Here is a 17,651-nt window from a genome sequence, read left to right on the forward strand (position 1 = left end):
GTTACACAGGCATCCTGATGCAAGGGCAGTGTTGCCACATCTTTAAAGACAGTTGGCACTAAAAGGGGGATGCTTTAACTGAGCAGGGTTAGCTTGTGAGTGAAGTTTTCCATGTTACTCTGTGTGTGGTTTGAGACTGGCTGGGTGTAAATGAAGCCAGTTTTTTAGCTCAGGATGTTTTTTAACAGGCAAGAAACAGCAGTGTTTTGCTTGGGAAGCTATTTTAGGGTGCCCTTAGTGGTTTTAAAATGATCCTCACAGCTACAAAGGGTATTCCTCCCCCTCAAAAAAGGAAAAGAGGGAAAAAAAAAGAAAAAAAAAAAGGACCTCCTACCTAAAAATGTGGAATTTCTAGTCTGTCATTTCAACATGCTGCAGGGGACAGCTTTTAACAAGTGACAGGAAAAAAAGGGTTCATAAAAAATATTCCAACAAGACTGGAAACAGAAGCATTTAAGCCATGATAGTATTCCAACTACAGGACTATATTCAGATGGATAGATTAAAGACAAAAAGATTCATCAGGTCTTATGTTCCTACTCTTTCCTTAATTAGCATTTTCACCTCTGTGACTTTCTCAAGTGCACTTTTGTTCCACTGAGTTTTTTTTTTTTAAAAAGCCTACATAATCCAAAATACCATGATACAATATCTATATTTATAGTTAGTGGACATATGTTTATATAAGGGGCTATTAACTTCAGAGAGGCAAGGACAATACAAATGACAACAACATATGTTTGGGATCTTACCAGTAAGCCAGTAATGTTCAGAAATGTCAGTTCTGATGTAATGGTGGTCGTGAGAAGGGCCCAGAGAACGTGTTAGAGCAGTGTCTTTGCCAAGGAAATCAGAAGCTGTTCCAGCATAAAGATACCCGTCTGCAAATGAAAAATAAATAGGGTTTCTACAGTTGAGAGGTAAACAAAATTAAAACTATTTGTGTTTTGTTGGGTCAACAACACCTGTGTTCAATTGGTCTATGAACTAACGTAATGTTTTAAAGTATTATTGGCTTACATTTTAGTAGGACTTTGGATCCTGTGAAATTACTCACATTTAAATGAGGAGAATATTTGCAATTCTATGCCTGAGAAGGAGTCCAGGTCTAATTTTCAGATCTTTAAGGCACTCAAAAAAGTAAATTCCCCAGACTTCAATAGGTGCTTGGCTCTTTAGAGTATAAAGGTATATTCAATCTGAGCATCCTGCCCCTTGAGCAATGACCATGAACCTGGGGGCTGTGGCAAGGACACAACCACCTATCCATTCAAGCTAGCTCTTTGTGTCATAGGCTTGCCACAGCTCCTCTGGCTTTGCTGCTCATGGGCTTGAGTTAGTAAACATGATGGCTTCTTCCCTATGGGAAGCTTGTAGCTTGGCCTTTCCCTGTTGTGGGGACCTCCATCCAACACTTCATTCACAAATGGCCTTTTAAGCACTATGGAAATTCTTCTCAACTATGTGATGCGTTAAAGGTAGCAATATGGCAACCGACCCAAATCGTGACCATGTGAACATAGCAAGTGATCAAACTAAAATAAATGAAGCATCTTGCTTGAAATAAGGCAGCCAGAATTTCTCTCACAAGGAAACTGTATCTATAATATAGTACAATGTGCTCGTTGCAATGGCAGTTACTATTCAGTCTTCTGCAAGGTTTGTGGGCAATGAAAAAATTCACAAACTTAAGAATTGCTCAATATTTTCTGTTGTCCTTCAGATCTCAGTACTTTTCTAAAAAGAAGCAAAGTAACAGCATTACTGTGATTTTTTTTACCACATAGTACATTTTACAATTTTCTTTTTTTTTTTTCCTGCAAAATAACAAGATAGCATTATTGGTTGGAGGAGGGTTTTTTTGTTTGTTTGTTTAATACTTGCAACAATAAATCATTGGAGTTTGTAAAAAGAAAAAAGGTTCATGTTCACATATTATAATAATGTGAAAAGCTATATGGCACACAAAATCCCTTTCCAGGAGTTTCTACTCCAGGTTTTCTGATACTCTGGATGGAAACATTTCACAAGATCTTTTAGAGAGAAGTCCTTTGTTGAGAATGAATGCAGAATAAATACTATTCAACACAGATGTTTGTGTTTTCATTTGCAAAAGATGTAAATGCACTTTAAAAAAATAAGATCAAGGGAGGGGAAAAAAAAAAGAAACAATTCCAGAACCCATGGTCCACAAACACTTTTCTGGTAAGAAAAAAAGATCTATCAGCTTTCTTTTAACTTCATTATTATTGTTACTTATGTATTATTTCCATGACAGTATTGGAAAGCATGTCTTTCAGACAGCATGTCGCCTTTGTAAAGAAACAATAGTGCATTCTGAAAGGAGTTTGTCATAATGAGAAATGGGCAGGGTAATTTGTGTTTGCTAACTGACAGGCACTCAGTGATCAATAAATCTGAAGGGCTAAGAGAAATTCTTCATCCTTGCTTTGCCTCTGCTGACAAGGTGTTTTCATCACTTCTCTTGGCTTTTGGTATCTTTCATTCCAAGTTCCAGTCATGTCCAGAACAGTTTTGGTGAGTGGTAATTTGTAACAGAAGATAGATGATGAGCAGGTGATTTTTTCTGTCAAAAAGACTAGCTTTTCAAGTTTATCTGTGGAATTTACTTGGGGTGAAATACTGCGTAGAATTCAAAGAGAGATTATATACTTCTACAAAGAATGAAAATTACTCCGTTGTGTTAAAACAAATGAGTGAAAATGAAATATTTTTTAGCTCATATAAGCATAATTGATTAGAAAGTGTTTTCTCAATTATACAAGTAATCTTCATCCCCATTTTGCAGATAAATAAAACTGGGCAGAGAGAAGTGACATGCCAAAGGTTACTCTTCTCATCAGTGGCAGAGATGGGAACAGAGCTCCCCTGAGTCCCAGGGCAGTCTCTTACCCATGAGCTATCCTGCTGTCCTAGTGCTCTGGGAATAAAGTAATCATCAAAAGATAGGCCAAGAACACATCCTCTGGTCAGGGCTGTAACCCTTCACAATGCTCCTTGTACATTATTGCGAAGAACTTGACACCAGGCACAGGCAGAGAGGAGATACTAGAATACCCAGACCATCAATTTTATCTACCCCAAAATTCTTAAGTACCAAAGACCATGTTTTAGTTAGCTAAAAGATGCCAGCTTCTTTATTTCATAAGATCAGTCACAGCATTAGAGTGCTACTGAAATTATCCAATACTGTAATAAATCATGGAGTTCTAATGCATTTAAAAAAAAAAAAAAAAAATTAAGTTTCTAGAATCCTATTTTAAAAATAGACTTCATGGTCACTAAATAGTACTAGGGGTCCCTGAGAAGAATAAGTCCTGGCTTTAATCTATTGTTTTTAATAAAGGAAGTCCTGCCCCATCTGCTGGGTCAGAATCACAAATCATCTATCTTATTATCTGAGAATAAAGACTGAACATTAGTCATATTCTTTTTATAACACAGAGTGACCGATACTTCAAAGCACTGTCAGCACTGCTCTTTGGTTGCAAATGAAAACGTCATGGTGCTTCACTCTTATCTTGCATTCATATGCTTGATGGACAAGTTAAATGAAAATTGTCCAAAGCTCTGAACCAAACCATGACAAAAGTAGCTCTTATAGTGATTTGAAATCCAGACGTCAAGCTGACATTCCTTGGCACCAAATGTTAGACCACACAGCTCTGTGATGCACACAGCAGGCAGATTGCACTATCTTGCTCCTAGGCTTCCAGCTTCAGAAGTGGCTACTTGAGTAAATAGAAACCTCAAAAATGTATTTATGGAAATAGTTGATGTCAGCAGACTTCAAAGGGCAGAACATATTGATAATTGCAGCAAGAGGCCCAGAAGCGCTTGAAACTTTGTCTGTCCATGTGGGTTTGTTTTTGAGTTGGGTTTTTTTTTGTTGTCTTGTTAAAGGAGAAATGACTGGGTGAGGATGAAACCACCTTCCTGCTCAACTGCCAAAGACTTCCCAGCTGCTTGAATGTCTATTTCTGTTGCTGTGTTTCCAGTTCTTTGGTGTCTGCAGAGTGAAGACTCCCTCAGCTCCAAGAGCACAAAGCAGCATGAGAAGCAAGACTAAAGCCAGATGAGCTCCAAGAGTGTCATCTGCCAATCTTCTGACCCAGGGCTCACATACAAAGCCATTGCATGTCTGAGAGGAATGAGCACCTGGTGCTGGCGATTTCTTACCTGCCATCACTGAAGCAAATGGCTGCTGAGGATCGAAAGGGCATTTCAACCTGCCAGACTCCAAGTTCTGAGTATCCAACCGGAATATCATTTCCTAAGAAAAAACACATATTCATTACCCTAGTGTGGCTGCAGAGAAAAACCCACTTAAGCGAACTGTTCTGTTAACGTATGAAGTGAAGGTGTGTTAGATCATGCAGCTGCCATCTCAACATTGATGTTTACAGTCTGTGCCTCTGTTTTATATCTGGATTTTTTTCACTCATTGTTTTAATATGTCGTGTTCACTTTATAGTGAAACACAAATCTTCCAAAAATACAATTATTTTCAGGAGAAAAAAAAAATAAAAAAGATTAATTTTTAATTTTTACTCAAATTAAAAGCTGAACTGTACTTAAAAGGCACTGGCTTCTATTTGGGAAAGTGCTGATAGAGTGTGTTGCAACAGGAGACCCAGAAGGGATTCTGGCTGACTCTCAAATTTCTCCAGGGACTGCTGAATAATGTTTGGGGCAGACACAGTTCAGCCACTTTTAAATGAAAGCAGCATATGCTCTCTTGTTATTTTTAACAAGGCTAATGATACAAGAAATATCACAATATATCCTTCCTTGTAGTTCCCAAATACAGTGTGATTAATTCCTAGGTCACAGAACAAGGGCATAGAGCAAGATAAAGAAAAATCTTAAAAACTATGCACGATGTTTTCACTGGGCAATCAACAACTCAGTAGTAAGCTGTAATTTGAAGTTTTGCTGTAGTTTTGAATTGTCAAAATGGATGCTTTTACTTGGTCCTTTCATGAGTTTCCTGAAAGCATGCTTAACCTGAAACCCATAGTATGTCCTGAAGGCAAATTGATTGTTCATAGGAATGAAGTCTTTGCAGGTATAGAGATGTGATTTTCAGAATTCTGATGCTATTAGAGAAGAGAGATTGCCTACGAAAACACTCTTAACATGCTTCCCTACCTACAGTGATATTTCAAATTCCACCACGGTTCAGGAAAAAAAAAATCAGTGTGAGTTTAATATCTATTGTAGAGACATAACTTTTGAAGTTACTTAAAAAAATCACAAAACACTTCTATGATTTAAACAATTACTTTTAAAAGGGAGAGGTGATTTTAATTATTTGTTTCTATACTTTTGCCTTTCAAGAGGATGAAAAGTACAAATGATAGCTAAGTATGCCCACATAGGATCAGTCCTCACAACACATTAATTCAATCCACCCCAAATGTACAAATGATCAAACCTTTCTATTTCATTGAGGTGTCTCCTAAACTCTCTGGGCTCATAAGATAAATGCCCAGGATATTGAATAATTAAGCTCCTTAAGAGAAAAGGAAAATCAATTCCAATCTACAAACATTAATTTCATTTCCTCCAGCAATCATGGCTGATACAAACCAGAATTTAATTGTCAAACAACAGTCCTTTTTATCTCCCCAAACCTGTGAGTTATCAGGTAAACCAAATTCTCAGGCTACTGATCAAAGTACACCAAGGACAAAACTAAGTTAAAAATTAAGATATTTTTCTTTCTTTCTGTTTCCTTGAGCCGCTCAGAGGATCCTTTCTGTATCACACAAAGAAAGACTGTCTCGAAGTCCAGCAGTACTCAAGGGTCTGAAGGTTTTATAGATCAACATCAACTATTTCAGACTGCACCCAGACAAACTAATGGACACTACCAGGCATTCACACAGAATTAATCTCCTGCTTTCACTTTGGACAAAGCTTTCAAAGAAATGAGCATCCCTTGGAGAGCTGTGGCCAACAGCACCAACTGGGCCAAGCATCTCCTTCACCAGCCAAGAGAAGTTTTTGGCAGTGACTCCAGCAATAGCAAGACTAGGACTTTAATCCCCTTTAATTGTGTGATCCTGCAGGGGATTTGTACTGCTTCAAAAGCAGTGTCTGCTGTGGTTTTCAGTCACCTGACTCACACTGTTTTCCTCTCTATTTTCACAGTACTGCCACTGGCCAGCAGACCACTGAGCAGATCCACCAGCAGCTTCCAAAGGTCAGCAGGACACTGCCTGGTTTCACAGCCTCCATGAAGCTATCTCAGGCTCTGGTTCTCCCAAGCATCCCACAGCTTCCTGTAGAGGTTGCTGATTACCAAACACCCATTATCCATTCTCATTAAAAAAGACTAACAGAATGGATCCTCAATGAAAGTCCTCAGAATTATCACATAGGACTCCTTCAGTTACTACATCCAGGAGACATTTTCAGCTGTGTGTCAAATTCACACCAGTGGTTCTTCCCTGCCATGTCACATTTATCTGTAGAGGCAGCACAAGGACAGTGCTTGTGGGGTCTTTTGGACCCAAGAAGGAAAGAGAAAATATGCATCATGCCAATTAGAGCTGTTAATTCAGTAAGAGGCTGTAGAAGAGATGCACCACCAGAAGAGATGTGAGTACTGCTGAACACTGTCCAACCTACCACTGCAGCTCAGCAAACAGGAGGAATGCAGGAGAGGGAGGACTGGGAGACAGTGAGGGGATTAGGAAATACAATACAGGGATTCTTCATCCATTTCCTCTCAGAAGGTAATTGGTCACATCTAATTGAGACAGACCTCTTGTCTAGACTGGCTGCCAGACTGAACAATCAGACCAAATCCATAATTTCATAATGTCTGATGAAAACAACCTGCACAAATGAAGTAGTTAAAGGTGCAATGGTAGAGTGAATAAGGCATCTTGCTAATGACCCAGAAGTAAACCAGAGCTTTACTTATACTCTTGCTGAGAGCTGTTCTGTTCAATTCAGCTGAGTATTTGATCATTCAGGCTAAGGAATCAGCATGATACAAGGGATATAAAATCTGAGTTGCTTCAGCTGAAATATCTAAAGTAATGAAGCAAAGAAACCTACAAAATTATTTTGTTGCAAGCCAATTATTCACCTTATACCAAACAATACCAGTAAAAAAAAAAAGGGAAAGACCACCATACAGATTTCAGGCAGCTTCAGTTTTCTGTAACACAGGCAGCCCCTCTGGGCTGGTCAACCAAGATAAAGACTGTGTGGAATGTAGGGATGGGGTTCAGCCTGGGAAAGCATTAATATTTTTTTTTCTTTACATTTTTTTGTTGTTTGTATTTTTGTGTGTTTTTTGTTTGTTTGTTTGTTTTCTTCTGTGAGCATCTGCCCTTGATTCCATACACGAGAATAACTCCAGTGGAGTTCTCAGGTTGTTGAATTTAATAACATATCATTAGAGCTCAGTATTCTAGAATTTCACTGAGACGCAAAGAAAAGAGAAGGCAGCAGCATAGGAAGCCTACACCACAGGCAAGCAGCCAGACAGGTCACATTCTCTCATCATCTGAGAACAGAGCCTCTGTTACAAATATAGCCAAAGTGTTATACGTATAGGAGTTAAAAAGAGACTTGTGTACTAAGTGGCTGCTTGACAGAACACCAAAATGCTTCTGTTGTTGGGGTTAGGTCTCAAACATTTACCACTTAGGATAGAGATTTCTTTGTCACCAGCAAATGAAGACCAATCAGCTGCTAACTTCAGCTCAGCAATATGCCATTAGTGATGGAGAAGACTCAACATGTACTTAAGTGACAGGGTTGGAAACCATTTGCAAAGTCCTGAGATGCTGACTTTGGACTCAAAGACAATTTAGTCTCCATATTACTGTCACACACAAGGAATAGGAAGCCATCTCTGTGGACCAAGGGTATATATACATTAAAAAAAATAAACTATGAGTGTCATCTTGAACTCTGCATGCATGTGTGTGTACGTAAGCAAAAAGTATGTGCGGAAAAGACTTACTAGAAAGTAAGATATCTGGGTTAAATGTTCTCTTCACTTAGTTAATCATAAGAAAGTGTCATTCTGAAGAACTTGTGTATTAAACCTTGCTGAAGAAAGTGCTTTGTTCAAAAGTGATACGCACATATCAAATGTGAGAACACAAGTTCCTGTATGACCTGCAAAATCCACCGTTTATCCTGCTATTTATGCAAGCTGCTGTCAGTTCATTTTTTACACACTTGCATAATATTTTCCAATCTATGATGAATGCTAAACAAGATGAGGGTTATTCCTTGACGTGTCAGAGTAGTGAGGAAATTAAATTACCTCTTTGTGAGTTCCAAGTTCAATGTATCCACAGAGAGGGTGAAAGGCTCCTGTGCCACAGACATAAACATGGGTTCGGTTGTAGGGCTGAAGAACTCTGATAAAATTGGCACATTCTGTCTATTGGGAAAACAAAGAGAAAAGTTGATTTTCACATTTATTCTTCTCACTCACATTATACATTGTATTATGTTGTAGGCATAGTACTGGCATATTTGAACTCAAACCTACTGGAACAGAGACTATTTACTAAATAGTTCATAGTTGTGACAGCTACAATTTTGCAGTGGCTATCTGCTAGGCAGTTCATCAGACATACAAGCTGAATCCCGCTATAATGCTGACAGTCACAAGGATTTGTGTGCTTAGAGCACAGTTTGAAGGATATCTGCTCAGTCTGTGCTGTAGCAAACAACCTCTGTCAACAACTGGGCAGAGGTTGAAGAGTCTGGCTACCAATCCTCCTGCCTTTGCTCCCAGTTCAGGTCCTTTAACACCGAAAAACATGATAGAAATAATTGTGGTGTGCTGAAAGGCTTCAACATACTTCCACAGGTATGCTTTGTGTGTGAATAAATACATATACATATAAAGAGGTACTTAGGAGGGAATACACAAAAACAATGGACAGGTCCAAGTTACCACCTTACACCTAAGTGGGAGGCAAGCTGCAGAGATGATGTAGAAAGCAAAAAGGAGATATTTATGATCTATGACCAAAACAAATATTCTCCTCTGTGGTCCCTTTCCTTTTTGTTTTAGTGTAGAAATAGATCAGCACTAATCCTCCATATAGACCAGTATCAGAATTTTCCCAGTGCCCAGCAGAGGTGTTGTTTAGTTTTTGTCTGCTGTAAAGATAAGGACAGTAGTAAGTTAGGATAAAAAGTAGAAATTCCTCAGGCAGAGAATGCAATAAAGTATTTTGAGCTGGAATCCACCTTGGTAACAGACAAGTTGGATGGAAACCACAGGATTTGTGGGGGAAAAAAAATAAAATAAATAAAACTATGCAGCCAGGAAATGTTTACATTTAAAGTGGGCTCTAGACACATGATGTAATCTGTGCTATGCAAAAGAGATATGAAAGTTTTAATTGATATATGAATGCACCTTAAATTCACTTCCTAAAGAGACTTCCTGAAGAAGATTTGTGGTTCCAGGGAAAAGCTAATGAGTCTGAGATTTTGTTTTAACCTTGACTGCAGCTGTCTGCAAATTAAGTTAATTTGTACTCTGTTCTGCTTCTCTGTTCTGTTAATGAATTATAATGAAGTTACATTCAGGATATTCCCAAGAAAATAAAAGCAGTTTGATGGGAAATAAAGGATTTCAGGGGAATATATCTTGGGATATATTTTCAGAGGAAAGTCCATTCATCCCTCAGCTGCATTTACTACATACAAGAATGGCTTAGTATAATTGCTGCTTGCAATATTCAACTTTTTTTTTTTTTCTTGAAGCATTAACACCTACAGAAAGAACTTAAGTGTCATTTTTTTAAATGAAAAAAAAAAAACAAACCACACTTAGTTCATTAATTCAGGAAAAAAGGTGTAACAGCAGCTTCCTAGCCCATTTTGTGCAACTAGAAACATATAGATATACAATAATCACAGCAATAAAAAAAAATATATAAATACCATACTTACATGGGCATCTTTCCCAGCTAATTTGCATAGTTCTACTTTTTCTTTTGCTGCAGGCCAGTAAATCTGTAACATATACACAATAAGACAATGATTAATATTATAAATTTTCATGTGACTGAGGTTTAACTGTTTCCTTGAATGAACAAGCAGATTTATGCTTGTTAAAGTAATTAGCATACAAATTGAAATGAACATGAATTTCAATACAGAATTCCATTACGAAAAGTGAAGAGGCTTTAAACCAACCTCCCTGTTCTTTGTTATTTTCTTAATTTGCTATATGTACTTTTAAACAGTATTTAGTTGATCTGGCTAGCATACCTCATCATCATTATGCACTGTATATTTTTCTCAAAGATACAATAAGTCAAGTAATCTTGAAACTAAATTGAATGCAAAAAAAAAAGGCAGTTACCTTTGTGATTAATTTGGTATAGAGAACTTGGCAAAGCCGTTATAAAAAAAAATGTAGTTGTTACTGCCAATTTTCAAATAAAAATAAGTTTTATTCAAAAAAACTAAAGGTAGCTTAAGGGAAATTTGTAGAACAAAAAGCACATTTGACAGAAATCAATAGCACAGGGTTTAAAAATGTCACTCATCAACACTAACTGAATTTACTAAGGAAATGACATAGAAGTTTAGAGGAGAAACATGTACCTTAGATAATTGTTAGCATGTATTATTTCTGTGTCTTTTCATTCATCTGCACTGCAGAATTCTGGAAACTAGGTTTTGGTGTAGATGCAGCCAGATGACAAATTACAATCAGTAACTTCAACTATGGTAGTTAAAAAATATCAATGAACAACAGCTTAGGTTCTGGCTCATAGACTTCAATTAAACAGGCAAAATTGGATGTTACTGAGTATATGTTTGATTCTATTAAATTCAAAATAGAAGCTAAATATAAAATCTTCCAGATTAACCATACTAAACATGGACCTTTTTTCCTTCTTATGTTGACAAGACAAAGCTATAGCCATTTCTCATTACTAATAACAACAACAACAAATCACACCCATTTCTGAGCATATATTGGTTAGGAAATTGCCTCCAGTCCCAGTAACCAGTATGCAGATTACTAGTAGTCACAGATGCATTAGGGTATTGTTGAGTCTGAAATTACACTTTATAAAATCTTAAATAAAGAAATATATAAAAATAAAGAGCTATTATACTCTGCACTAGAAAAAAAAAAATCATCATCAGGGAAGGGTGAACAACTCCACAACACACAGGAAGGCTTAACTGCTGTCATATTCCCTTTCTTTCACCCAGCTGCTGGCACCTTGTAGGATGTGGCTTGCCACATACACAGGCTAAGTCTCCACACCGGTAAGGAAAGCAAAAAAATGCCCTATGTCAAATAGTTTTATCGCTATCCAAAACCTACAATGAGTGTTCATCTCAATTTGGAAACAGTCTTTTCACTTTATTTCTTCCTCTTCTCTTTCCAGTGAAGATGGATATGTTGGCTTTCTGCAAGCAAATCAATTTCCTCTCAAGTGGATTTACAGTTACCTTTATAATTAGAAGCTCTTAGTAAAGATAACATATTTTAAGTTACTTAAACCTTAACCCTTTACAGCAATATTTACTTAAAGTCAGAGATAAGGCAATATAACAACATCTCAGCACCAGAGCACAAATTTACTTTCCCAGAGCATTTTCTCACAATGATGTCATGATAGCATCCAGGTACAACAATGCAATCTGAAATCAGCCATGTCACTATGTCTGGATTACACAGCATTTAATGCCAGAAAGTACAGAGGAAAGTACTGGGAACATTGCAAAGCCATCGGGAAGAGCTGAAGTTACCACCACCAGTGAATTCATCTGGTCTCTGGCTGAGAAGAGTGGGATGGGTTTCATTTGTGGCACTGGTCTGGCCTGAGTGCCACAGGTTAAGGAGGTGGAGAGCCTGAGGCTTAAGAGGCACTGGTGAAGAAAAACTGATGGAAAGGAACAGCTGGAAAGGAACATAAGATCATGGATCTCCAAATACTTTTGAACAATGAGACTTAGGCTGATATCTGATCTTCAGCTCTCTTGTACATGAACTTTATGCCCAATTCTGCCTAAGATCCTTGTATCAGTAACAGAGAAGGCTAGAGGCCTCTAAAGATTTTTTTAGATTTTGGCATCCACTTTTTTAAGATACTAGTTTAGGCATCCATTTACATGGACAAGATACCTGCCTTGTAGGCTTTAAAAAATGCCCAGCTCTCCTTGCTAACTGCACGGAACTGGATCCTTCTTTGGGAGGCCTAGTTACATTCAAAGACATCTGCTTGAAGACATCACATGTGTTAATGGACTTGACTACCCACAATTCTTCTACACATTCCTTCATGGGGAACAGTGTTTGTCATACAAGCTGAACCTGTCAGGCTGCAATACACACATTCCCTTTTCTATAATTGATTACAGTCAATTATCATAGAAAAATCAATTGTTTTACTTTCTGGCTACTTAACAGCCTCAGGATTTAGCATTTTACAAGGCAACATTAGACAATAAAAATAAAGCTAAGTGATCCAACTTTAAAATCAATTTGCAATTATATATGGGGCAGTTAAAATTATATTTATTTCCTTTCCATAAGAGAAATGAGAGGTTCCCAGAAACTGTCAGCTCTAAATTGTAATAGGTCTAGAAAATTGCATCATAAATAATGAGTCAATATGCTGAACAAGAAAGCATAAATTTATTTTTTTATTAGACCACATACTGTGTACACAGTACCACAGGTCTGGTTCCCTCAAACACTGACACACAAGTAACTTTACACACGTGAAATGGTCTCACTATATTTTTACATGCATGTGCTTATTTACAGGCATCTGTGTTGGCTTTTCTGTAGGGGGTGAGATTAAGTTTTAGTATCATATTTTATTTAGACAAATCACTTAGTCTTGCAATATGTAAAACTTTAGACTAGCTGATCCAGTAGTTTCTTTTATATTTAAAATATTTGAACTTGTAGACAGTTTGATGCTTTAACATTGGTCATTTTATTTCATGGTTGTTTTTTTTCAGTTGATAGTGTTAACTTCACAATGGTAACATCTTATTTAACAAAGTCTTTTTTCCTAAATTCCTTAAGTAAAAAGTAAACCTTTAAAGAAAGAAAAAAGAACCCAAACAAATGACCAATACATATAATGGTGACAACACCACCATTACAATAATTTCATATTACATAGAGCAGTAATTTTATATAGAAAATATTTTATGGTTGCACATGTATCTGAAATGTCTGGACAAATCTTAGAATAGGTAGGTGGATTTACTGAATTTAAGGCAAGAATGTAACTAGTTGAAATACATGAACTATATACTTGAACAGGATTATTTTATTCTCTTAAGTTTATTTTCCTTGGAAAATAACTGTATAAAAATTCCAAAGGTCAGCTACTGTCATGATTTCCTGATTTTATCTTCTGTAGCCAAATTATAAAAAAAATCCTTTCCATTACTTTTTAATGATTCTACAAATATTTTCTTAACTTAAGCAACAGGAAATAAATTAAAATCACCTAATAAGTTCAAGTTAATAAGTTCTCTGCTAGCAGAGTGAAAGAAAACCTCCCAGGAGCACAAAATTAAGTAGTACAGAAGCGTAGGACAGATAAGGTGTCACTTTAAAGGGTATCTGGAAATTGATTTCTAATTAAAACAAAACATTAAAAACCACAAAGGTCCTTTTCAGATCAGGAGCAGAGAAATTTCTAAACGTAACATTTTTCCATCTTCCTAACATGCATTTTTCCTATAAGAAAGGAACAAAAATGGAAAAGGGAAAATGAAAAGAAATAGATTATTTATGTACATAAATTGATACATAAATGTTATATATATCATTATACATATATCTGTAAATAACACCTGGAGTCACTTCTAAGAGTTTCATTTCAGTTGCCATCTGTCACGAATTATCAATAGTAGTTACAAGTGAGTATTTTCTTCATCTTTCTCTATTGATCTTTCTCTATCCAATCTTGTTCCTAAGCTAACACTTTACTAAAAGACTGGAAAATACTATATATTGTCACCATACAAAAGAGAAGGAACACAAGATATCCAAGCTAATTACAGGCCTACTGCTCTTATTTCATCCCTTTGCAAAGCTCCAAAACAAATTTTTAGTTAGTTTCCGATTAAAATGCAATATGGTTCAGAAGACAAAATAACTTGGTAGAGAGATGTTATTCCTGCCTGATGTTGTTTTTCTTTAATAGCATTGCTGAATTCTATACTACATTAATGTCATAGAGCTCCTTTTTGTTATGGGTCTACTTAAGCATTTCTTAAGTTGCCACATGGAAATTAATTAGCTCAGCTGGTAAAATTGGCATTATTACAAGAAAAAATGGCCTGATAAGTAAAGTACTTGTAGTAGAAAGTTACTCATGGGAGTTCCTCACAAAATAGTGTCAGAGCTCGTCCTATTTTTATACCCCTCAGTAGCCTTGGCAAAAACCCAACACTCTGCAACTTGTGCAGATGACACAAAGTTGGGAAGCATCACTAATACAAATGAAGACTGGTAATACTATGCAGGAAGAATCAAAGGGCTATGAAGACCACAATTATAAACAGTCAAAGGAAATGGGTATAAACTGATCATAAATTAATATAGATTGTAGATTGAAAATACATAAATAAATCTGAAGCATCAGACTTAAGAGGTTCTGGTCTGTAGCAATGACTTTGCTAAAGAAGAATCCCAAAAGGCCCCTTACAGCAGATTTGGACCAGGCTATGAACAGAATAACTGTGAGATGAGGTAGTTGCTGGTGATAGCAAGGAGTGAGACCAATTGACCAACGTGACTCCTTCCAGTTTCATATCCCCAAGATAGTCACACTCATGCCAGAAGCAAGCACTTTAGTGTCCCATTGAGGTCGACAGCTTTCAGCAGCCCTGAGGATTTCACTGGAGCCTCTCACATGCTAGACACCACACACGTGCTGCAGCACTTCTCTATCAGTGCAGTCTCTGTTACAAGAAACCCTGAAGTGTTTTATTAGTGGTACATGTAGCACCAGCAGGATATGTACATATCTGGAGTGAAGGACATCAGCTGATCAGTGTGTCTCATAACACTCACCCACTGAATTTGAGACCTATTAAGAAAGGGGTTGCTTCCTTCCTATTTTGAAGGAGTAAGTGGTAGAAGCACTTAGAAGAAAATACACTGATTTCAAACAGCTACTTGACACGCAACAGAAAAAGAAACATTTTCTTCCCTTGTTTTATTCTACACTCTAGATATTTGCTGTACTAATACTTGAGGAAAGGCATGCAATAAAATTTTGGCTTCCTGGGCATCAAAATGGCTCATTAAGTCTTCATGAATCGTGTAGACCTTAACTCTGAGGCTTAAGCTTGTTGGTATGAGTGAATTCCCCATTGTCACACTGGCATATGCAATACACTCCTGAGAAACTCTCCTCCATGAGAAACTACTCCTTTGCATGAAAAAATAAAAATAAAAAAGAACAGATTCATGACTTAGCCCAATGTGACCATAAAGTGGGTACAATAAAGAGGGCAACATGAGCTAAAAACACTGAAGTAAATCAGGAGACTAATCCCAGTTTTGCCATTGTCCAATGATATGTGACAGGTCTCAATTTTCCCACTAGTAAAATGACAATCATGTGAATATTATTTTATTTATTTTTTCCCCCTGAAGAATTTAGTAATTCATAGCTCAAAAATTAAAAGTGAAGAAAACCAGTAAGATAGAGGAGCAGTGAGAAAATATATGACAATGATCCAATAAGACACACACTGCTGCATAAGAGAATATCACAAATATCACAGCCTAATACCACAAGAGTGGGTGTTCATGGATTGCTTCCTGAGAACTATGACATTTGTCACTTCTGTATACTGACTCCAGGTCACTTCACTGAAAATTACTGCAACCACTAGAAATTTATTGAATTCCCCAACAAACACTGGAAAGAATGTCATGCCTTTTTAATATTATTTTGCTGAAAACAAAGAGTATTTTAATTAAAGGGAAAATGCGCCTATTTTAGCATAGCATGCATGTGTATCTGTTGCTCTCTAAATATCTCACATCTGTTGCATTCATGTGCATGATATGGGAAGTCCACAACTTTGGGAACTGGACAGATTGTTCACATATACAAATCCTAAGAGGAAGGTTACCCTAAGCAGTTCTTGTGACTGGCCCCCACTGTACTTGCTGTACTCTGGAGTTCAATACTTTAAAGTCATCAGCAAACAAAGGAAGTTAAGACATCTAAGTTCCTTATCTGAATTTTTCCCTGTACTTGAAACCTAACCAGACTGGCTGTAGAGGGAGATTTTTCACCTAGCTTTTTTTTCAACAGTTTTATCTCAGAAATACTCAAAGAACCCTAAAAGCCAACAATCTATTCTTGACTCTCTTTTACTTATCTGAAACACATCTTCCTTCTTCCACCAAGTATTCCTTCACCCAATGCACTAATTCCCACACTACATCAGGGAGAAATTTGATCGGAATTTCCCACTCAGATTATTTCATAATAGTAGAAAAGTTGATCTCTGAAAGATATAATTTGATATGTCATGGGGGGTTGGAGGGGAGAGGGTATGAGGATTGATTCAGAGTGATTTAAAACACTGCAAGAAGTGCCAGTACCAGTATATGGCATTCTTTATTTTCACAGTGCTGTCACATTGAGTAAAATGCACTGGAAGTCAAAGGGAAATATCAGTTGTATATTTGGATGACACATTCACAGCCTTTTGGTAGCTTAAAATCTAGCAGGTGGCCGTTAGAGTGAAACCTCTTTTTAGAACCCAATGTGCTTCTTATGTTGCATCTGTCTGAGACACAGCGAGATCTCTACATGCCGAAGTTCTCTTCTTTAACTGTGATGCACTCTCTGACACAACTTAAGAAGCAGTCAGTGCTTTCAATAGTTCAGGATTTTCTGAAAAGGACATTTTCATGTGTACACTATGAGCATATGTGAAAGCTTAAAGGAAATGGACCAGATGTTGATTTCGTTTACACTGGATTAAACCTTGAAAGGCTGCAATGCTCTTACACTTCGTTTCCCTCAGTGCAACCACCACAGACTTCTGACTACTGCATGTTTCTCCTAAAAGGAAACTGTACACCTGGATTTTAGGGTAAATGGCATTCATTGCTCCTGACATGTTTATCACTGCAGACTGCAGTCAAATCCTACCTTTGAGAAACTCAAAGCCCAACATGAGTAAATGTTTTCAGAGAGCAGGATACTGGTGGTTCTTTATAACTAAACATAGGGGTAAAATATAAAAATGACAGCGGATGTTTATGGAAACATAATTTATGGCAACAATGCAAAAGGAAATAGCAGAGACACTCTCTTCCACCTAGGATTGCTGTCATGCTGGTTACATACTGCTTTCTTCACATCTTGCCTCTGTCTGTTGTTTTGTGTCTGTAAACACTGTTTAAAAGCTTTGGTATTGTCTACACAGGTGCTTAAACTTAAGTCTATCCAACACTGTTATGGACTTTTGAGGTTTTCAGAGGTTCAAAACAAGAATTACATAGATGAATGATGCAGAGTCCTCCAAGGGCTAGCAAGGAAAAGGTTATCACCTCTGTCTCTGGAAGTCTCTAACCTGGAACACCATTTTATCTTCTTACACTCTTT

At 37.1% G+C, this 17,651-nt stretch overlaps 1 protein-coding gene across 1 annotated transcript in view; it reads right to left on the minus strand.

Annotated features, from left to right (window-relative positions):
* SEMA3D (sema domain, immunoglobulin domain (Ig), short basic domain, secreted, (semaphorin) 3D) overlaps positions 1-17,651 on the minus strand; it is a 96,786-nt gene that overhangs the window by 53,507 nt on the left and 25,628 nt on the right. Inside the window, exons 3-6 of the mRNA XM_010001256.1 lie at positions 9,970-10,032; positions 8,318-8,437; positions 4,201-4,294; positions 753-881 (exon numbers count right to left, since the gene is read on the minus strand). Of these exons, the coding sequence (XP_009999558.1) occupies positions 753-881; positions 4,201-4,294; positions 8,318-8,437; positions 9,970-10,032 (406 nt within the window). The remainder of the gene's footprint in view (positions 1-752; positions 882-4,200; positions 4,295-8,317; positions 8,438-9,969; positions 10,033-17,651) is intronic.

The sequence above is a fragment of the Chaetura pelagica genome, unplaced genomic scaffold (genome assembly GCF_000747805.2).
Source record: "Chaetura pelagica isolate M959 unplaced genomic scaffold, ChaPel_1.0 scaffold66, whole genome shotgun sequence".
Taxonomy (NCBI): Eukaryota; Metazoa; Chordata; class Aves; order Apodiformes; family Apodidae; genus Chaetura; species Chaetura pelagica.